Here is a 22,937-nt window from a genome sequence, read left to right on the forward strand (position 1 = left end):
GGAAAGAGATGCTGAACTAAAATTTCCTAAAAAGCAATAGCTTGACAGTTAGGGATTATCTTGGTCTATATGGTTTTCAATCTGGAAAAATAATTTCTTATGCCCAGAAATTTATTCAAACTTATCATTTGTATCACATGATAGGAATGCTTTCATTTTACATCTGATCTTTTTTAACTTAGGTGACTAATACTTACATATGATTCTTCCAGTTAACTATGAAGGCATTGCCAGAAACCTCACAGTAAGTGTTGTCTTATCTGTTCTAGCTTAATTTCTGCTTACATTTACAAGTATTTTATAGCACTTAGCTGTTTGCTGGGCTACTTCTGTACTTTGGTTCAGTGACAGGATGAGGGGACCTAGTCTTAAACTGCACCAGGGGAGGTTTAGGTTGGACAACTGGAAGATTTTTTTCTAGTCAACAAGGTGGTGTTCAGTCATACTTGTACTTGATGATCTCAGAGATATTTTCCAACTGAATTGATTCTGTGTGTGACCTGTGGTTAACAGCAACAACAACAGTAGTTCCACACAGGGGGAGGTGAAAACTGAGTAAGGTGACATCAGTCTGCCTAAGGCTTTGTGTTCATGTCTGTTCACTGTATTGTGTTGCTCTTCCAACTGGAGAACTTGTGTATCTGGACCTTACTAGCTGAGAGCCATGTCAGTGTAAAGCTCAGCTCTATTACCAGGACACACATAGGATTTTCTTGCTCACACCTTTTAGATAGACAGCTTTGAGAGAGAATATTGAATTTTTTTGTTGTTGTTCAGTTACAGTTTAATGGATATGCTTTTTTGCTCTGCCCCTGGCTTCTATTCTTATCCCTGCACTGTAATTTGTTTGCCTCTCGTTTGTGCAGACACTGCTGTCAGTGAGAGCAATGCTGTTTGTATAGATGACTTCACTATCCAAAATTCCAATGTTACAGTAGAGATTTTGTTTTGTTTTTGTGTTTTGTGGGGTTTTTTTTCTTTTTTTAAATTATTAATGGATCTTAGTTTGTGGAAAAATTTATTTGTCCCTGAGTGAGCAATCTAAAAACACTTTAAATATCTGTTACCTTCTCTATTACAGAGCTGTAGCTTGTTGCACTAGATAGTCTCCTATCACTTGTGAAATTACTGTGATGTCTTAGTGTAATTCTTTATTAATTCTAAGAAGTACCATTTGGTTCTGTACAGCTGTAGGCCATAAGATAAAAAAAAAGCAAGTTTTGTCCATAATCCAATATTAAATATCTTCTAATAACTATTGAATCCCAAACCAGTCAATATTTGTGATTTAAGTATTCATTCATATGTCCCAGACCTTGTAACTCCAAACCTGGTGGAGTTATATTGTTCTTAGTGGAAGTTATTGCAGGCCATTTGCAATTGATGTGCTTTATAAGAGCTGTGCATGACATAAAATACACATCTCACCAAAATTTCTTTGTTTTAATTTAAACATTCCAGTGCATAAAACCAAACCAGCCTTTCAAAGCTTATATGAAGCAGCTGCTACCCAAGCGTTTCCATTTTTCCCATAATGACCGGATTGAAGCGCTGCACTTTTATTTAGACTCCCAATGGCAGCTTGCTCGGTAAGTTACAGTTCTCAGTACTTGACTGTGCAACAAATAATTTCTTGTTTTCTCACAGCTTTTCTCTTCCAAGTGCTTAGAGTTCAGTGATAGCTGTTAGAGTGTGATATTCTTGTTTGTCATAGCAAAGGGACTTTGCAAAGGAACAATGCATGCTTTTTTCTGCAGGTTTTGCTGGCCTGGGGAGGCTTAATTCTAAACTGGCAGCCATAGCTATTCTCCCTGCTGGGTATGGAGGTAGTGGCAGGTTAGAAACTAAGGTCCTCACTGTCAGATACTTGAGAACATTTTGCATGCTGTAGGAATTTCCAGAGTGAGTCCATGAAAGCAGAGCATGGAAATAATTACTAGGTTAAATCAGTCTTGTCAGTCATTGAGCTTACTGAGTCCATGATTGTTAATTACCTTAGGTGTTTTTACAGAAGAATTTACAAGTCCCAGAATAGTGGTATCTGCTATAATAGTATTAATTTTGAGCACCTCTGTGATGCTTCAGGGCTTTCATCATGGAAGAGTTTTCAGTGCACCTCTTCAGTAAGTCCTGTTGTGTAACACTGTAGACATGTGCAAGTTATGCAAATTAGGTTTGGGTTAATAGAACTGTGTGTTTAAATCGTGTGTATGGACCTAGCACAGGCTGGATGTTTATTTTTATTAGACTGTAAGATTCCTGTCTGAATGGTCTAAATTAGATTAGTGTTTTTAGTAAAAAAATATTGAGACTGTACTTATGTAAAGTACTGTAAAGTTGTAACCCAAATGACAGTGAACTGAAAATCTGTTATCCTGAAAACAAATTTTTTTTTCATATATCATGTACTTTGAGTTTAAATTACTCTGATGATCGCATGAAAGTTCCAAAGGCATAACATTTGCAGAGAAAATTACCATTCTGATTTTAAAGACATTCTTTTCCCAAGCTTTAAGGACTTCTCATTCCCTATGGACAATCCTCTAAGAATCCTTAAATAGAGAAGTAAATAAGTCATCACTGAATGTACTTTTTGCTGATATGGTTTGAAAAGTGTGAGTTATAAAAACTGTGTATTTTTAATAGAAAACCACTTGAGATTAAAAGCTGCAAAGGTGGATTCCATGGCTCAGACAATCGCTTCCCCAATATGCAGGTGAGATTTAAACTTACATGAGCTTTATTTTTAGCTCCTTCTATTTCCAAATGCTGTATTTGCTGGGTATTGAGTTTTTTGGTTTTTTGTTTTGTTTTTTTTTTTTTTTTTTTTTTTTTTTTTTTTTTTTTTTTTTTTTTTTTTTTTTTTTTTTTTTTTTTTTTTTTTTTTTTTTTTTTTTTTTTTTTTTTTTTTTTTTTTTTTTTTTTTTTTTTTTTTTTTTTTTTTTTTTTTTTTTTTTTTTTTTTTTTTTTTTTTTTTTTTTTTTTTTTTTTTTTTTTTTTTTGTTTTTTGTTTTTTGTTTTGTTTTGGTTTGGTTTTTTTTAAGATTTGTTATATTATTCCATTTGCAATTAAAGAAATCAAACGTTTATAGGATTGATATTGTGATGTGCTGGATGACCCACACAAATAAAGACAGTCTTGAAATTCTTCTCTTTAATGAGAAATGGGAAGACATCATAGGGAAACATGAAATCAGATCCTTAGTTTCATCGAATTTGGGGAAGTCACTTAACCTATCCTTTGCCTTAATTTCTGCTATCAATAAAATGAAAGCCAATATTCATAATTTCAAAAAGCTGTTTTCAGGATTCAAATCCACAAACAATTGTGAGGTACTTGGAGCTATTACAGTGAATATGTGTAAACACATCTATAAAGAGGAATCTGTGTGTTATGTGGACTGTGTTGTAGGTTTTCTCATAAAACTTGTTTTCAATTTTCTCTCTTAGAAGTCTTATTTTTTTTTTATATAGTGTTGGCATCAAACTGTTTTTAAAAAAAGTCCTAATCTTGTATCAATTTACCCTTCCAGGCTTACTCTTGTTCCCTGATTTGACAATGGAAAACCTGTTGATAGTGTATCTAGTAATGGGTTGCAATCAGCAAGCCACGTGATCCCAAATGCATTCTATCTCTCTCTACTGTAGTTTGACTGTGCAAGTTTTTTTCAGTAGATTGACTCTATTCAAACTTTGTCACACTTGGGATTGCCAGTTCATAGCACCCCTAACAGGTCTTAAGAGATAAAATTTATCCTTTTGTGGCTAACATTATAGCAGCATAACAGCATTTCATACTCTGTAATTACCAAAAATATCAGAAAGGAGGTAGCGCCTGCTCATCATCCCTGCCTCATCTGGTTCAGATTAGGCTTGTTGAGTACATTATTAGTCTGCAGATTTTAGTATCAACTGTTGCCGAATTATGCCCTGTGTTATCCTTTAATCTCAAAAAAAGGAGTTAGGAGTTGAGTTTTTAGCCTCCGTTTTTGCCACACAGCTACAAAATCTGAGGCAATTGCATTGTTTACAAAGAGCTTGGAGATCTCACCCGGGGACATGCTATACAGCGTAAAACATCCATCACTCATTCAGTATCTTGATACCACAGATGTGTGCAATCTGTTTCTTTTCATTAAAAATGAGCTGAATAACTGAGGATAAGTTTTAAAACAATGTTTTTGGCACAGTTGAGTTTAAGCATTTGTTGCCCTTGCCTCCTTGTTCTCATTTGTGCAGCAAACCTTGCAGTATGCTGGTAAGTTTTTTGTGGCTGCTGTGTCAAGTAGTTTGGGGAATTGAACCAGAAGGAAAAGAAGCCAGCAGGAAAAAAAAAAAAAAAGGAAAGGTTTCTGAGCTGGCAGTATTCCTGGATCAGGTCCAGTACAGCTCGGGAAGTGGTGTAAGAAGAAAGAACAGCTGCAAACCAGGCGTGGAAGCCTGCAATCCTCCCATTGCTTAAACCACTTCGAGCATTGTTACCAACAGATGTTTTTATAGCCCTAAGTTAAAAGCTTCTAAATTGTTTACAGGATGTGATATGTGATGGTTACTTTGGATAAACATTTCCATTAAATCTTTTAAAGCATTTGAAGAAATTAAAAGGTATTTTCTTAAAAGCAGAGAAGAGCAAGGGACTTGATAAATGGCTAAAGGCAACAATGAGACTGAATTGGGTTTCCTAATACTCTTCTACTGCTTTTTAAAAAAATTATTCTTATACATCTACTTTTTTTTTTTTAAAGAAAAATACATGCTTTTGACTTGATATGTACTATGTTGCTAAAGCAAAGATTAAGTTCTTGGAAGAAAATGCCTTCTGAGTATGAAGATAATTTTCATTTCAACTTGTCTTAAACAGAATTCCACCATACTTTTCTCTGTAAATCCTAGGCTATCTTTATTGGTTTTGGACCAGGATTCAAGTTTGGTACTCAAGTTGATCCATTTGAAAACATTGAAGTATATAATTTAATGTGTGGTAAGTACAATGGATGGAGGTAATTTTTGTTCAATATAAAAATATAATATCTTTCGGGCATTGCAAATCTTCTAATAGCAGATTAAGTGTCCTCAGAAACTCATCCTTAAGACTTGCTGCTGATTTTTACAAATAAGCTGTTTGTTTTTCTGAGAAAGGGCCATCTCTTAATGACTAACAGCAGTTTAAGATCTACTGGTCAGGCTACCTTATATATCTCTTTTCCACTGGTCACATTGTGTATTCCTCTGGCTTTTCCAGAGCTGGCGCTTTGACTCACCACTCCTAAAAATGGCTACTTCACAATCTCTCTACCATCACGAAGGGAAGCGTCCTTTCCCCCCCTCTTTCAAACACAATGTTACTGTGACTCCTTGTTCCTCTGTCCCTTCTTCATTCTGTATTTCATGGTTTTTCCAAAAGTCTGTCACTAGATCTACCACTTTCTGTTCATTTATTCCCCTTGAGGTCTTCACCTGTTTTCCGTTATTGCCTACTTCCCTCTCTTGTTAGAACTTATACTGCTTTTGTGAGAAATTAAGTATTACCAAAGAGTTTGATCCAGAAAATAAACTTATTAGGAGTTCTGCAAATGCTTGAGATCAGTGGCGATATTCAGGTATACCATATCTAAACCACATGTCTAAATTCTTTGCTGGAATAGGAAACAGGCCATTGTCAGGAATCTCTCTCAGCCTTCTGTGCTTTGCTGTCTTCTCCTGCCATGGTTGATATTGAAATACCTTCTTGTGCCCCCTGAGCTGTTCTGCATATGCTGCATGAGAGGGGTAGAGCACTTACTGCCATCTCTGATTACTGAAGTGAGTTCAGTGACAGATCAGATGTTGTAAGTGCAGTCATTGAGGTTTAGATTTTCTCCATCCTATACAGAAAGAATTAGATGAATAGGATGTATAAAAGCCAGCATGTGAACGTCCTGATATAAAATTAATTGAGGCAACTTACTCAGCCTTACAAGCAGACTAATACCACACTGAACCCTACCTAAGAACATGTGTGGTCCCTTTAAAGAGGTGACATTGCTTTTCCTTTTGAGCGTTATGAGCAGCAAGCAGTGAAGCTTTGGCTCATCCATACTTGTAAGCACAATATAACCAGTTGTGTATTACAGTCTTTCTTTCTCCTCCTGTTAATATCACTTGAATTCTTCCATAGATTTGCTTGATTTAAAACCAGCCCCAAACAATGGAACTCATGGACGCCTAAACCATCTATTAAAGAACCCTGTTTACACCCCTCACCATCCCAAGGAAACAAGCCATCCTTCTGAATGCTCTGTGGTGGGAGAAAGAGCCTTTTCAGTGAGCCTTGGCTGCTCCTGCAGGACAGGGGTAAGTACTGAAATGGTTAAAGTCATGGAGGCAGAAGTCTGTGTCATATTCAAAGAGTGAAACTTTGCATTCTCCAGATGGTTTCACAGTCCCTTACTATTGGTTTCAAAATCAAGTCTTGCTTGGGGTTAGTGAGTGCTAGCCTGTATTTGCGTAATAATTTTTTGCAGATTGCTTATGTTAAGTCACATACATCTCTAAAGAGCCTGAAAAAACCCCAAAGGAGCTTGATGGGGAAAGCATTCCATTCTTACTTGCTTCATTTAATTATGTTGAAATTTCTCTTCTGTGAATGTTGTATTTGGGCTGTGGTTTTCAAGCCTGTAGATTTGCTTGTGGCAGAACCAATTTGTTTCTGCAAATTCCCTGTAGCTCTCCTCCAGTACGTGTCAGTGAGTTCTGTGTATGTATAACTTGCGAGACAGAAGTTACATTTAAGTGTAGTACCATAATACAGACTCATAATATGCTTTGTAGAGTCTCACTGCTTTTCCTTTATAAAATTACAGGGCTTGCCAATAAGGGATTTTCATCAGCGTTTAAATCTTACTGAAACAGAAGGTAAGAACTTCAGATAACAATATAAAATTAAAAAGCTAACAAAAAAAGAAAAAATAGTCATCAATCATTCTATATTTTTAAGCTTCTGAGCAACTCCCGAGTAAATTATATGAAAATTCTTTGAAATACTTGCTGAAACTATAGTCCGGCCTGGAGAATTTGTGGATGCCTCACCCCTGGAAGTGTTCAAGACCAGGTTGGATGGGGCTTTGAACAACCTGGTCTAGTGGAAGATGTCCCTGCTCTTGACAGCGTGGTTGCACTAGATAGTCTTTATGGTCTCTTCCAGCCCATACCGTTTTACGATTCCAATGTTTTTGAATACAGTCCTCCTGAACCATTTGTTCTCAAATGAATGTGTATCCTTATACAAGTGTCTTTATGGCATATGTGTTATCTGTCACTTTTGACTTTCTAGTACTGAAGTAATGAGCATTCCAGAATGGGAAGCAAAATTGATGCATGGGGAAGTACCCGATAAGAAATCAATGCAAATAACGATATCCATAATGGCAGCATACTTTTAATGAGGCATAAGGAGTATTTTACACATTTGAATTTTTATGTGGTCTTGAGCTGTTACTTCTTTTACTTATGATTTATTTCCAGTCATTGGACATACACATGCCATGTTTAAGCTGCAGTTTGCAAGGCTGTAGACTCGTAAAACAAAATAAACTATTTTGAGAATGAAACAGATAAAACAGCAAGTAAATAAGGAAAACTGTAAGTCAAAATGGAACATAGTCCTAGGTGCTAATGCCTTAAAAGATAATATCAAGAAGATTAGGCTGTCAGAAATAGGCTGATAGAGACCTTGCCTTGTGTGTGTGTGTGTTCATGAAGCCTTGGGTTTCTTATGCAAATAAACTGTATTTGGCAACACCCCACTATAGCTCGCTATTAAGAACTGGACATAAATGCCAGTTACTGGCAGGGTCCAGTACTTGCTGCTTATCCAGAGCTAATTCAAGGCTTCTGTTGATTTGTGTAGTTTGTCCTGAAACAGAGTGGATAGAGTGTTCTTGAATGGTTTCCACTAATGACAGGTCATCATTTTAAAATGCGTCCCAGAACCCTTTCAAAGTAAGTCTTTCAGTATTGTAATGCTCATGAGAGCAACAAAATCAAATCCAGTTCAAATGTGCTTTCCCCCAGATGCACCAGGGGTTTTGCTGAAACAGACTCTGCTAAGGATCTCTGAGGGCTTTGCTTAACCTGGCTTTGAAGAAGCATGACAAGGCCAGGCACAATAACATATTTCAGTTCTCTTTTGTAGAAAAAGGAACTTAATGCTCTAAACCTACTTTTTTGAAGCAGTAGGATTTTGTCCTGAATTGTCAGTGAAACCTGGTATAGCACTGGTCTTAATAGCAGTAATTTCATTAGGAATTGTATTAATTAAGCATTAATTAGATATAAAAAGCATTGCACAGATGCAAGAATTCTAGTAACCGGCCTAGAAGTTCCTTAAGACTATATAAAGTCCATTAGTTACTTCAGTTTGCATGTTCTCTCATTGATTGTCATAACTTGACAGTCTGTAAGAACAAAAAATTATAACTGCGTTTTTAGTTTTATTAAAAAAACATGAATTGTTCTTCCCTCATGGGTGGAGAAATAGCTGTCATAATCTTGACATTTTTTTGTGCTTTGGTATTACTGTGGAAAAAACACTGCACATTCATTGCTCAATTTCTTTCCCCCTGTAGTACATTTGCATTAATATTTTATAATAATTTGCAGATGGTAGGGACCTATTTAATTGAAAATATACTTTGACACCTTCTTTATAATTCTAGTCATGTAATGATTGAATATACTTGAATTTTTAAAGGCAAAGTAGTGAGTCCTTGCACAGTTGAAAATCCAAATCTAATCTAGTACTTCACTGTATTATTTAAATCTCTGTATTTCTTAGTCTTTTAAATGTATTTTTACATTAGACTGTGTGGTTTCTACTGAAATAGTAATTTCAAATCACCAGAATTGGTTTGTCTCCCATCTAAATGTTACACAGAAGCAGATCCCACATTTTCAAATTGAAACACAAAGTCAACAAAGACTTTAACTTTTCAACTTAAATTTATCTCCTGTTTTTAATGGCAAAAGGTTTTGGTTTAAATATAGACTTAATTTGTGCAGTGTACATTTAAATGTTTGTTTTATACTGGCTTCATCACTTAAGTTATTGCCTTAGCATAGAAACTGTACCTTTGGTATAATAATGAAATTTTTTTATCCCATTAATGTGACTTCTGTTTTATTTGGCAATTGAAAATAAGGCAACCTTAGGTGTATAAAGAGGAAGGAGCTGACAACCAGTATTAATTGAAAAGTAATAAGCACTATTTCTGTTGCAGTTAAGAAGACAGAGGAACTTAATTTGCCCTACGGACGGCCCAGGGTTCTGCAGAAAAGACACAATTATTGCCTCCTTTACCATTACCGCTACGTGAGCGGGTACAGCAGGGACTACAGGATGTCTCTGTGGAGTGCATACACTGTGGGCAAAGATGTAAGCATAAGAAGAAATATTAGAAGCAACCTTGGAAAGTAAAAATCTTGAGTGTCAGTTATTCCTGAAGACTTCTTATATCTGCTCATGATATGAAAGCCACCATGGAGGTGGAGTCCATGGAGGTGTTCAGGAAAGGACTGGATTTGGCACTTAGTGCCATAGTCTAGTTGACAAGGTGATGATCAGCCAAAGGTTGGGCTCAATGATCTTAGGGGTCTTTTTCCAGCTGAAATGAGTCTGTGATGTTATCTCCCAGAGAACTAAGTTGAACCACATAAGATATAAAGTGGAATTTTGTGTGAGGTTTACTATGCTAATAAGGATTGGCTTTGACTCTTCCATTTCTCAGAGTGTGAAACAGTTTTTCCTCCAGATTGAGCAGATCCACCAGGAAGTGAGGACTCCATTGCCATTGGTATAGAAGCCCTAGGAGACTGCATAGGTCTGCTACAGCAGTCTGTCAGTATTGTCCTTAAAAACTAGCCTCAGTGTGGGTTTCATAGTCTTAAAGCAGTTTGTAATGTGGCAGGATGCTTTTGAAAAAGTAATCTCAGGACCATCTTGAGCTATTCATGCCCTCATATGATCCTTCTCTCCAAATATAATCCTGATTGGGAAAAAAAAAAAAAGGTCAGTGAAAATAAATCAGGTCTTTGTGGTCCTAAATCCTAAGCTTTAGATACACCTGTTCATGCAGAGCACTGATCTGATGAAGGAAAGTTTTTTCAAGTTGGCCTTTCCCATTCAGAAAAAATTTAGGAGCCAGATCATGCTTAAAAGGAATTAAGATAGTAGAGAATACTTTTAATCTGATTATCTGGGAATCATAGGTTTTAAATAATGACTGTTATAATTAAATTTACCTAAACTCTGGCAAGATTTGCTTGATCCTGAATATTTTGAGGTTAGTGACATGAAGCAACCAGTTACTGTAACAAGTGGCCCACACATCTATCTGTCAATTATGTGAGTCTGTCTATCAGTCAGTAAATCAGATTATCTTTAATGGGCACCTCTAGATTCGGTTTTAGAAGATGTTAGTTATAATTGGCTAAAATGTTTCAGTTCCATTCACTTTATTTCCAAGGTATATGAAGTAGATGGGAGGGCTTGTTTCCACTGACAGAAGAGAAACAATTCTTGCATCTTAGTTAAACCCTTCACAATCTTAAAGGAAGATGCAGCTAAATATTTAGAGTTCTGCAGTCCCTCATACTGAGAGAATTATTGTAAGTCAGCATTCACAATGATACTTTCTTCTTGTTCAATAGGACAAATGGGTTTCTTCTACAGGAGCTGCCTCCAGCTGTTTACACAAAGATGCTCGTATTTCACAGAATTATAACCAGACCTGTTTGTTTTACAACAATCATCCTCGCCTAACTTACGGATTTCTTGCTCCTCCAGGTAAGTACTTTGCCTTCATTGTATAGCATATCTGATTTACATGATCTGTAATGTAGCAGGTGTAGTTTTTTAGGTGTTCTCGATAACCAATCAGAATGCGAAGCAGTAGCTACTGAGTTGTTGCAGTTCACTTCAGCATATGAGAAAGGAAAACATTTTAGGTGCTTCAGGTATTTCAGCATCCAGTGGGTTGTCCAAGGTCACTTAGTACTTCCCAGAAGTTTTGAAACTTACCAGGTTTCTGAAGTGGCATCTCACAGAAGAAACTGGGAGGAACATGTAGACATTAAGTCCAGCAAACTGGTAAATTACAAATTCACTTTGTGTACCTAGATAAATTGTTTGTGAACTGATGCTGACCTGATATGGAGGTATTTTACATTGACTCTACTGCACAGAATACCAAGTAGAAGGTTATTTAAATATCCATGTCAAATGTAGTTTGCACAGTTTCAACAGAATCCTGTCTTTAAGCCTACATTCTACAGTCATGGAAAGTTTGCCTGATACTCATGACTTTTATTTCTTTCCCCACAATTCAGAAGCCTGTTCTGATATTTTTAAATCTCATGAAATTTGCCAACTGTATATCTGACAAGTGTAATTGCTGCTGCTGCTACTAAGATTATTTATTTTAGATGGAATCCAGCATGTAAGTCAGCACTTATACCCACATAGGTTTTGGAAAATAGAGTTAGGTCAGCTCCATCTTGATGTTATTACAATGATCACTAAAAGCATGAAAATGCAAGTTGAAAGTAACAAGTCCAAGTAATTAATTGCCCTTTTTGGTTTCAGATTTTATGACAGATGCAAAGAAACCTCACTATGATGCCTTGCTTACCAGCAACATTGTGCCAATGTATCCTGCATTTAAAGGTATTTTATTTGTATGCATATTTTATGTCCACAGTTGAATAGAAGAAAGACTGCTGGTTTTTACTTGCTTCCAAATCATGCAAATGGCCCCTGGTTCCTGAGAGAGAGGGAACATGAGATGTTTGTCTGAGAGAGAATAAGTATGTACCTGGTGAAAACGAGTAACAGCTGTGATACTTCTTCTGGAAAAAAAGAGATGTCCTGTTTTGTAATGGAATACTGTTCAATTCTTAATTGTAATTCAAAATATTTTATAGGTTAGATACTTTCCAGCTCATAGGTGTGAGTGTACAAGCTAGCCAGGCCAGCTTGACAGTGGGGCAAGACACAGGCAGGCATGGTCTTCTCTGGCCTTTCCTCCTCTAACCTCTCCATGGTTTGGTTTCCAAGGAAAGAAACCTAAGGTCCTAAGGGAGTAGCATCACTATACCTCAGTCAGGTTTGTGGTTAGGGTGACTGTGAGACCACAGTATTAGGACACACTGCAGTGAATGCTGCTGCCCAGCTGGATGCAACCTTTAACAACAGCAAATGCCTGTAGAATTTGTTATTTTCCTAGCTTGTCATGTCTGTCTATACTCCACTGAATACTCTGCAGAGTTGTGTTAGCAGCTTCTATTGTGAAGGTTGTTTCCTGATTCCATTACTGTGTTTCAGTTTTATGGAACTACTTCCATCAACACCTGCTACCTGAATATGCTGCAGCCAGGAATGGTGTCAATATAGTCAGTGGTCCTGTGTTTGATTATGACTCTGATGGGCTCTATGATACCCCAGAAAAGTTGAAAAGGTGAGAACCTTTCACACTGTAATCCTTTGTTTCTTTCCTCCATTACTGGTCTGTTAGTAATTACTATCCTCGATCAGAAAGACAAGCAAATGGCCCTAAGCAGAAAAGTAGGTTAAGAAAGAAGTAACAAGCACAAAGAGAAAAATGCACCTTCAAAATGTGCCATCCTAAACCTGAAGGTGGAGTATAAGAGAAGCTGTTGCAAGTGGAATGATGCCCACCAGCCTGAAAACTTAGGACACTGCCATTGCCTCTAGGAGAGGACAAGGCAAGGGCTTATCCCGGGTGGCATGATTGATCATTCCTGAGCTGGCAGTGTTCCAATACAAGTTGTGGGTTACACTAGTTAGCAAAACTGGTTCAAGCTAGCAGACAGATGGTTTTTGGGACTCAGGCTGAACTCTTCATCCCCTCTGGAGTTTTACATATTTTTATGATAATGATAATAAATCAGTTTATTGTTATACCTCATCAAACTTGTTACTTAAATCAGCCTTCAAGCCAAACCTGATTTGCAAAAATAGTAATCAGGAATTTTCCTTCCAGACTTAAGCTTTCTTTGGACAAAATAGACAAATTGCTAAAACCGAATATCGCTGAATGCTGTCATTTGATCTTTGTGCAAGTATGATTTGGTGGATGTAAATTTTTTGTATTTCAGATACCCTGGTAATTCAGAAGTTCCAGTTCCAACCCACTTCTTCATTGTGCTGACTAGCTGTAAAAATACTTCTGAAACTCCTCTGGAGTGTGAAGGGTCTCTAGATGCCTTGTCTTTCGTTGTACCTCACAGAGAAGACAACAGTGAAAGCTGTGCAGTAAGTAGTCTGTTTGGTTCCCATAAACATCTGAAGTCAGGCTGAAGCTTGTTTTTTTGGATATCAGTGATTAACTAGTTAAAGCCTGTAAAAGTGGTGCAGTCTACATGATCATCTTGAGAGAGAAGACAATATTTTTGCAAATGGAATTATGTCAGAGTCTGTGAATATGATCAAATGGGAAAATAGATCTGTTCAAAGAGCAAAACTTAGAGCTAGCAGAGTGGAATCAGAGTATGCAGAGACCATCAATGTGATACATACACAGACTTCTATCCATTCAAAAGCTGAGGATGAAGAGCTTCTAAGAGGAGTCACCCACAACAAAAGGTCAGTGCTAAGGCCAAATGCATTCCCAGGAGGAAAAGACACAGATGTTCCTGAAGAGCACTGGTTGCTTTTAGTTCAGGTACCTTGGAATTGTTGTGGGAATGCACATAGCTACGCTCCATACACACCAGAAAAAAAGGGAGGAAAGTGTATAGACCTATCCTGCAGCAATGAATTAGAGTCAGGCACAGCTCTCAGAAATATTTTTATCATACAGATGATTGGTAGATGCTGGACCTAACTTGCCATTCCCCATTATTACCAGTTGGTGCAGCTACAGGTTTTGTATACTTGAGGAGGTAACAGCAAGTATTAAATTCAGACAAGCTTCTAACTGTGTATAATCCTGCACATTCCGTTACTGGTTTTTGTTTTTATAAAACACCAAATGTCTTTTTTAGTAGATTAAATACATCTCAGGGGAAAAAAAAAAAGTTTTACAACCCGTTTTTTTTTCCTCCTCTGCCCCAATAGGATGGCAAGTCTGAGTCCATGTGGGTTGAAGAGAGAATGAAGTTTCATACGGCTCGGATCAGAGATATAGAATTACTTACTGGACTCAGCTTCTATCAAGACAGAAAACAGCCAATATCTGACATTTTACAGTTAAAAACATATTTACCAACTTTTGAGACAATCTGATTTTTCCTATGGAATGTTGTTATTGATTTCACAACTGATTTGTAAATAGACTTTTTTAATTAACGAAAACTTTTTTTTTTAAAAAAATAAGCTGGAACTTTTATTGAGAACTCTTGACCAAAATGCCAGTAGAGAGGAGAGTGGGTGCCATATTTGTATCTCAGGGACTCCTGATGGACTATACTTGTGACACAGGATGGCAGCTCCTGTCATTCCCACTTGGATGTGGTAGAACCATGTCCATTACTATGCTAACAACATTTGGTCATCATAGTCTGAGACACGAACACAAATGTTATCTTTGATATGCACTGGAGAGGGAGAATTTTATGAAGTATGGTTTATGATCAGTATTCCACTTTAAAAATGCAGATAATTAGCAAATACAGTTCTGGGAAAGAACTACATTTTTGGTGACCGTTGAAATCTAAACAACAGCACTCTTCTCATTCCAGTTTTCCTTGAAGTGTGAATTAAAAAAACAATGCAGTGCTATGGTGCAAGAAGCTATACTGAGGTTAGTAGGACTGGTAACTAAAACTTCCCCCACATGGAAGAGACGCCTGGCTACAGGAGATCCGTGGGCTGGGCAGCCTTGGTGTGTTGCTGCCCTCTGATGGCTCCAACACTGATGGAGAATTAGATGTACAGTTTGTATGTTGTTCATGCATCCTCTGAATGGGTGGGTATAGGATGCATCAAGTCACCTGTAAATGAGAAGAAATTATTTTAGGAATATGTCTGAGCTCCCAGGAGTAATTATCTTCAAACTAAACTTAGATTTGATTAAAAGACTTTGCTTTATTGAAGTAAAGATGTGTTTCTCTGTTTGGTACAAGTTTTTGTCAGCTGTGGTTTTGAAATCCCATTTTTGAATGCAGATGCTGTCAGAGATGCGAATTCTGAAGAAGCACGTAGTGACCTTTCTTGGAAGCTTTCAGGCTACACAAACAGCTGCTACAGGCACTCAGGAGTGGAGGAACTCCCTCCTTTTCCAGTACACATATTATCACCTTTGTAATTCTCCCACTCTCTAAAGCTGATGACCCAAAATTGGCTCTGTTATGTATAAAATTTGGCATAGTCAATTTCACATTTATGTTCTTCTCATTTAAAAAGGAGAAAATACATCACGCACAAGTATGTTAGAAGAATGAAGAGCCTGTAACTGAGCAGAGAGGCATTTGACCTTATAGCTTGGTTAGGGCATGTTGAAGGCTGGATCCAGAGCCTGCTGAAGTCAGAGGAAGCTTTTCCCATTAACTTCAGTTTGAGTGGGCTGAAATTCTGGGACCAATTTTTCTTTTAACCAAGTGTATTTTCTTGATCTTATGTTATGAGCATGATTTTTTTTTTTCTCAAGTAGTTTCACTGTGTGAAATCTAAATGTGTTGTAGCAACCTCACATTACGATAGGACTGTGACAGCATAATTCAGTGTAACTGCTTTGTAAAGTTGCCTGTGACAAATAAACCCATCAGAAGTACTATGTTGTTTGTGACCCTTTCTGTAGCAACTGTACCAACTGGTGCAGTTAGAGAGCACAATATTTTTGGGGGGGAGGGATAGGGATTGCTTCAGTCTTTGCTCTATGAACTGAAGATAATTTCTCCAACTGTAACATTAGTTACATTTATTGCTAGGAGAGGAAGGTAGGGAGAAAGATGGTCCAGGTGTTAATTTTTTATTTTTGTTATTTTTTACAACTAGTACTCTCTCCTGAATGCAAATAGATATGTTGACATCTTAAGGTGATGCCAGTTTCCATTAAGAGGCAGGGTCAGCCTAGCTCCGGGATAAAAATGGAACCAGAGAATCTTCAAGACTTCTGGTTTGATCTTTGGTTTTGGAATGGAAAGCAGTTGTGAAAGTTATTATGGTCATCAAGAGAGGGCAGGAGCTAAATGGGGTTTGGGATGTGGTTTTGCCAGAAATTGACAAGTCAAATTGACAATGAAGAGAGTTACTCTCATTTAATGTTAGCGTAAATATTTCTGCTGATTTAATTTCTTCTTTGATTTTTAAAGACATTTGTAATGGTGGTGTCAGAACATATGAATAAATGCTGATGCTAGTCCTGGTATCCAGTGGCTGCCAATACCCCAGGATGATAGATACTAGGGTGTCTTTTTGAAGCCTGATGGGCCCCAAGGAGCATCCTACAGCCACCATCAAACTCCATTCTGAAAAAACTCAACAGTTTTGTCCATCTGGAGGTAAAATGTTTTCTGTTTAAGCTGGTGTATGGTATCAGAGCTTGTCCTGGTCCATCCAGGACAGGGTTCATTTTTGCAGTAGCCAGGAGAGGCATGGCCAGGACCATGAGGTTATTCCATAGCACCTCACCCCACACAGAGGTAGAGGGAGGGAGGTTGGGTTCCTTCCTGCTGGCTGGTGGTGGGGAGCACTCATGTGTGAATCACTTGCCTGTCTTGTGCAGTCTGTTACTAATATTGTTGCTATTACTGTTTGTTTTCTTATCTCATTGCTGTTTCCAGTAAATTGTTCTTATCTCAACCTGCAATTTTTACCTTTTGTGCCTCTAATTCTCCTCTCCATCCTACCACAGGGATGAAGGAATGGGGGAGTGAACCAGTGGCATGCGGTTTGGAGTGTTTCAGTAGGAACACTAAATTGGGGATACCATTCCTAAGCCGTAACAGAGTTCCACTAAGCATTTTCAGTAGGTGAATCTGAAAGGTGACAGGTGACATGGGTGTCAGCACTACTGAATATAACTGCTTCTTTGCTGTGTAGTGTGGCCTTCTTTCAAGTGAAAAATGCAGAGGAAGAGCAGACTGCAGGTCATTGGTCTGGGTGTGTCTGGCAGTGTCACGTGTCACAAGACAAGTGGAGTTGTGCCTTCAGAGGTATTCGGGTGGTATAGACTTATTTCACTGGTTGCTACTGTCAGTAACTGAGGTAATTTGCTTGATTGATATGTTAGGGGTTTCTTGCTCTTATTTATCTCAGGATCTACCATGTTTAAAGAAAATGAAGAAATATCTGTCTGTATTTCAGACAGGCCTGTTCTGGCAAATCTCTTCTCAACACATCCAGAATACACTAAACCACTGTGTCCAGCCCAGTGCACAACAGCCGTCTGCTAAAAGCACCTGCCAGTGGGTGGCCTGGGCTCCTGCCTTTCCTTGGTCTGAGGAGATTCAAAGTACAAAATTATCCCTTTAAATACAAGGTTATAAACCATACTCAGCAAGCTGGGAGGAGCTACCCTTCTGCTGCATGGGCGGGCATCCACTTTTCCAGGAAAATGAGACAAGAAGACAAAAAGGAATATAAAAGGAAGCCTCAATCTGTGACTCTGTGATTAGGATACTCATCTAGGAGCAAAGATCTCATTTCTGACCTCCCTTCTTTCAAAATCTACTACAAAGCTCAGGCTTGTTGCTGAGGAGGTACCTGTGCCAGAATGAGTTGCCCAACCTACCACTCCAGAGTAGATGCTCAGGAATAAGAGCACTGTGAGGAACTTCTAGTGCTGCAGGGTCACAGGGCAGCTGCTGTAACTCTCTGTACCCACAGCAGCACCACTAATGAGTTCGGGAAACCAGTCCAGGGCTCATGGTGAGCTCTATATTCAGCGCTTTTACTGCTGGGCTGTGGTAAACTGTTTTTGCCCTTCTGAGGAGTTCAGGGCAGTCAGTATGAGTCCAACAACTTATTAAAACACAAGTTTCCAAATATTTGTGTTCGTTTGCTAGCAGCAGCAGCAACATCTCCTGCTTACCCTTGCATACCTTGTGGCAGTGTCTGGGAGGTGTTAGAGCACTACGCTGAGGTGGCTTGTGTACCATGAGCAGTACATCTACCACAGCTCAGGAACCTCTATATTACAGGAAACTAGTCCAGGTTTGGCATCCTGTGACTCAGACTCCCTGGAAAGGAGTTGAGTCCCTTGCTGAACCACTGTGAGTCACCACACCAGCCTCAAGCCTCGGGAAAGTCTGCTATGGAGACCACGGACAAACTTGGAATAATTATGGAAGCCTGGAAACAGATTTTAGAGGATACCATTGCAAATTATTGTATTCCTCCTCAGCCACAACATGTGTCAGATTTGTGTTGCCATTTACTGCATGTTTAGTTCTTTCTATTTTTAATTTACTGAAATAAAACAAAATACAGTGAAATGGAAGAATCTTGAGTCACCCCAAATCTCCGGACTGATTTCCTGATCAGAAGACAGCAGAACTGCCTTTTGGTCATGTCCATAAGGCACACAGAAATGGCTGACAGTCACAGAATCAGAATCATTCTGGTTGGAAAAGACCTCTAAGATATCGACCCCAGCTATTAACCCAGCACTGCCAAGTCCACCATGAAACCACGTCACTAAATGCCGCATCCACACATCTTCTAAGTGCCTCCAAGAATTGTAACCACTTCTCTGGGCAGCCTGTTCTGGTGCTTCACAAACCTTTTGGTGAGGAAATTTTTCTAATACCCAAACTAAAAATCCCCTGGTGAAACTTCGCACTATTTCCTCTCATCTTTCACTTGTTAGTGGGGGGGGAAAGATTGACCCCCACCTGGCTACAATCTTCTTTCAGGTAGTTGTAGAGAGTGATAAGATCACCCCTGAGCCTCGTTTTCTCCAGGTTAAACAACCCCAGCTCCCTTAGCCACTCCTCACAGGACTTGTGCTCCAGACAGTTTACCAGCTTCCTCACCCTTCTGTAAACTCACTCCTGCATCTTAATGTCCTTCATGTAGTGAGGGGCCCAGAATTGAACACAGGATTCAAGTTGTGGCCTCGTCAGTTCTGAGCACAGTGGCAATGATCCCGGGCCTGGTCCTGCTGACCACGCCATTGCTGATACAGGCCAGGATGCCATTGGCCTTCTTGGCTACCTGAGCACAGCTGTCTCATGTTCAGCTGCTGTTGACCAGCACCCCTTGGTCCTTTTCCGCCAGGCATCTTCCCAGACACCCTACCCTAAACCTGGAGGGTTACATGGGGTTGTTGTGACCCAGGTGCCAGACTCAGCACTTCACTTTATTTAGCCTCATGCAATTGGCCTTGGCCCATCAATCCAGACTGTTCATATCCCTCTGCAGAACCTTCCTGCCCTACAGCACATCGACATTCCCACCTAACTCGGTGTCACCTGTGAGCCGACTGAGGGTGTACTTGATCCCTTCAGGCAAGTTTTCAGTGAAGATGTTAAACAGGACTGATCCCAGTACTGAGTCTTGGGGAACACTATTCATGACCAGCCACCAGCTGGATGTAAGTCCATTCACCCTTCTCTGGACTCAGCCATCCACACACTTTTTTTTACCCAGAAAACTGTGCAACCACCCAAGCCATAAGCAGCCGATTTCTCCAGGAGAATGCCATGGGAAATGATGTCAGAGGCTTTACTAAAGTTCAGGTAGACAATGTCCACAACCTTTCATAAAAGGAGGTTGGTGAATCAGGATCTACCTTTCATAAGCCCATGCTGGCTGGGGTGATCCCTTGGCTGTCCTGTACATGCCGTATGATTGCACTCAAGATGATCAGCCGCATGACCTTCCCTGGCACCAAGGTCAGGCTGACAGGCATGTAGTTCCCCGGATCTCCTTCCAGCCTTTCTTATAGATGTGTGTTAACTTCTCATCTAGTTGGTATGAGTCTGCATTTGTGACACTCTGACAAAGCCACACTTTTAGCACCAGCCTTGGTCTGAAACTTGACAGAGAATTTCTTTAGGTCTTTTCAAATGTCTCTTCTGGAGGCCTTACCTTTGCCATCCTGCATCTGTTCCAGAGCTTTGAATTTCTCTGTGGCAGAAAGTATGCTGCTTGAGGGCGATAATTAATTTTTAAATCTTGTGTCTTGGCTTCTAAGTCTTCTGCTGGCTGCAGAAGATGGCACCGTCCACTACAAAAATTAATTATGCTCTTTGTTACAGCCCTGTAACTAGGTCTAAAGCTGTATTTAGTCCCTTTACATGGAGAAGGAAATGATGTGCACTTGATTCTGGTGTTCAAAATAAATTGTCTGTAGACGCATAGATACATTATACTTTGAACGGATAGTGAACACAGCTGCATTTGCTGGTGCTATCTGGCCCTCTTCTGGCCTGATCTGGAATAACGGGGAAATTACCTGTTTTGCTCAGTGTGCATTTTCTAAGGAAACATGGCCCCAGGATGGCAGAAATCCAGGCAAACCACCTGAAAATAATGGGCTCTCCCAGGCTTCTTATGAGGTACTTTCCATTTCTGTAATTACCTAACACACCTAGCAGAATTTTTAGAGATGAGAGCATGGGGAAGCCTGAATTACTGAGGTGCAAAGAATCAAAATTCTGCAGAAGAAGGTTATGCTATTATTTCCTATCACCAAGGAAGTTTTTGTTTTCATACAAATTACTATATAGGCTGTTCATGAAACATGCCAGTGGAACTTTCTTGTACAAGGGAGCTATAATCACTTAAAATGCACGTTGCCAACTCCCACTGCTGGCTTCAACAGAGTAGAAATGCAGTGTGATTCTGTATCAATCATTTAATTAGTTAATCCCAATTATTCTTATGATGTCTTGCAGAAATGGATGTCATCTTAGAGATTACACGGTATGAACCAGGTTGTGCATAGCTTTGTCTCAAAAAAAAACCAAACCCAAGAAGAGTAAAGCATGACCCCTGACTCCCTGCCCCCATATGCTGCAAGCTCAGAACATGTTGACATATGTTCAGATTCAGCACCAGATTTCATGTAGCTCCTTGACATGTAGCTTCCTTAAATACAGAAAGGGCAGAGATTCCCACAACACCCACAATTAATCCTTCACAATGATAATTTGCCAAAGAATCATCCACACCAAAATGAAGCTTCTGAAAGAGAAATATTTTTGTTATGAAAAACATGATGGTGAACCTGAAGTATTACAAGAAAAAGGCCTACATGAAAGAAAAAGCCATGTGGAATTTAGGATCAGAGTCCACAAAAATTACAGAGCTGTAGTTATTTCTGCAAGAGTGCAAATGCTGCATTACTAAAAGGGCATCAAAAAAGGGCGGTGCTTTGGGTGTTGGACGGAATAGGTCTATCAGTTGAGATCAAGCACACAGCTTCCTAAAAGAGAAAAAGCAACAACCAAAAGACTGTTTTGGCCCAAAGGACTTGGCTAAACCTGTGACAAAGAAATAATTTCCACTGCTAATAAGAGAAATTTTGAGGACTTGGTCAATGGCAAACACTTTCCTAAGGCCTCATCTTTAAAAACAAAACTTGTATTGATTTTAGCCCTCTCCTTGGAAGTTTTTTTTTTTTTTTTGGAAACATAATATATAGCATATTCTGATGGTATAAGAGGTGACACTTCATGTAGATAATGATTTTGTTGGAGTGTGTGTATGATAAGAATTTCAAAGCCACCCTGAAAACAGCTACTCACAATGCAAAATGGCTGACTCACAATGCAAAATACATATATGGGGAATATAGTGCTCAAAAGAGAAGTTAACCTGAATATCTTCTTAGACCTGTTTGGCTGAGCCACTACCTTTTATATAAAATAAGAGGCAGAAGGATTTCTGTGTAAAGCAAACTGTGTAAGCAAATGTTTGCTCAACCTGGATTCTCAAACCAGGAATGTGAGACCAGTATTTACGCAAAGGTTATGGGATGTGTCTCTTGGTAGGGATTTAGAAGCTGAAGAAATGGATCAGTTAGGACCAGGCTGATGGTGAGCACAAAGCTGAGCTATCCACAAGACTACCTCCTTTCCAAGAAGGGGGTGGCACTAGAAGATGGAAGATGTTCTTTCTGACATCTGCCTGAGTGGTACTGATATCTCAAGGCCTCTGGGTCCTGTGCCAGGCCTGAGATTCACTGAACATTTCCAGCCAGGTTAGTTAAACAAAGAATTGACAAAGGTCTGAAGAAGACCCCATGTTAAAAGTTGTTCACCTGGGGAAGGTGATCTGACGAAATGTGTCTCTAAAAAGCCTTGGGTCTTTGCTCTTGCAGATGAGATGCAGAGTGCTGTTAAGGAGCAGAGTAAGGAAAGCAAATCTCGGGTGAATCTCTGGTTCTGAGTGACTAAGAATGGCCAGTCCATCATCGCTACTATTGAATAAAGTTGTTATTCAAATGAGTAGTAGAAAACTTATGAAGGAAGTACAAACACACAGCATTTCTTACCACTTTTTTTGAGTCTCAGTAGTGTAGCAGTCCACGTACTAGACCCTGCTCCACAATTTCGTTGGGCAGTCGACAGCTGCAGCAGACACAATCCAGAGAACCAGGCACAGCAGCCCTCTGGCCCATTTGTATGTCCAAATCCATTTCACATTAATGGGTCTCAAGTAGAGAGCTTGATCAGAGTTTTTTTACAGTAGGTTTGGGTTAGAGCCAGAGAGCATCAGAGCCAAAGACCTATTTAGGAACCAAACCTACACAGAATGGATGTAACTCATTGTCTATGCATGTTGAAGAAGTCAGGAGGGAATTTGTTCCTTTCAACAGTTTAACTCGAAAGCTTATTGCAACATAATTAATCAACTGTAAAAAAAGGAGGTGTAATTACATAAGATAATTTTATGGATTTCTGACAGATCCCCAAAGCCTACATGTGAATCTGTATCTGCCTAAGGAGGAGAAGCGAGTTCTGCTCGTTGTAAAACTTGAACCTTGGAGTGT

The 22,937-nt window shown here is 39.1% G+C and overlaps 1 protein-coding gene across 1 annotated transcript in view; it reads left to right on the forward strand.

Moving 5' to 3' along the window:
- ENPP1 (ectonucleotide pyrophosphatase/phosphodiesterase 1) overlaps window positions 1-15,767 on the forward strand; it is a gene marked incomplete at its 5' end in the record, with an annotated part of 37,035 nt that extends 21,268 nt beyond the window's left edge. The window contains 12 exons of the mRNA XM_008637834.2: window positions 213-244; window positions 1,462-1,589; window positions 2,647-2,716; window positions 4,894-4,981; window positions 6,158-6,333; window positions 6,843-6,894; window positions 9,258-9,412; window positions 10,687-10,822; window positions 11,621-11,701; window positions 12,359-12,491; window positions 13,153-13,309; window positions 14,114-15,767. Of these exons, the coding sequence (XP_008636056.2) occupies window positions 213-244; window positions 1,462-1,589; window positions 2,647-2,716; window positions 4,894-4,981; window positions 6,158-6,333; window positions 6,843-6,894; window positions 9,258-9,412; window positions 10,687-10,822; window positions 11,621-11,701; window positions 12,359-12,491; window positions 13,153-13,309; window positions 14,114-14,281 (1,376 nt within the window). The remainder of the gene's footprint in view (window positions 1-212; window positions 245-1,461; window positions 1,590-2,646; window positions 2,717-4,893; window positions 4,982-6,157; window positions 6,334-6,842; window positions 6,895-9,257; window positions 9,413-10,686; window positions 10,823-11,620; window positions 11,702-12,358; window positions 12,492-13,152; window positions 13,310-14,113) is intronic.
- Between the last annotated feature and the right edge of the window lie 7,170 nt (window positions 15,768-22,937).

This window comes from Corvus brachyrhynchos, unplaced genomic scaffold (assembly GCF_000691975.1).
Source record: "Corvus brachyrhynchos isolate BGI_N302 unplaced genomic scaffold, ASM69197v1 scaffold14, whole genome shotgun sequence".
NCBI lineage: Eukaryota > Metazoa > Chordata > Aves > Passeriformes > Corvidae > Corvus > Corvus brachyrhynchos.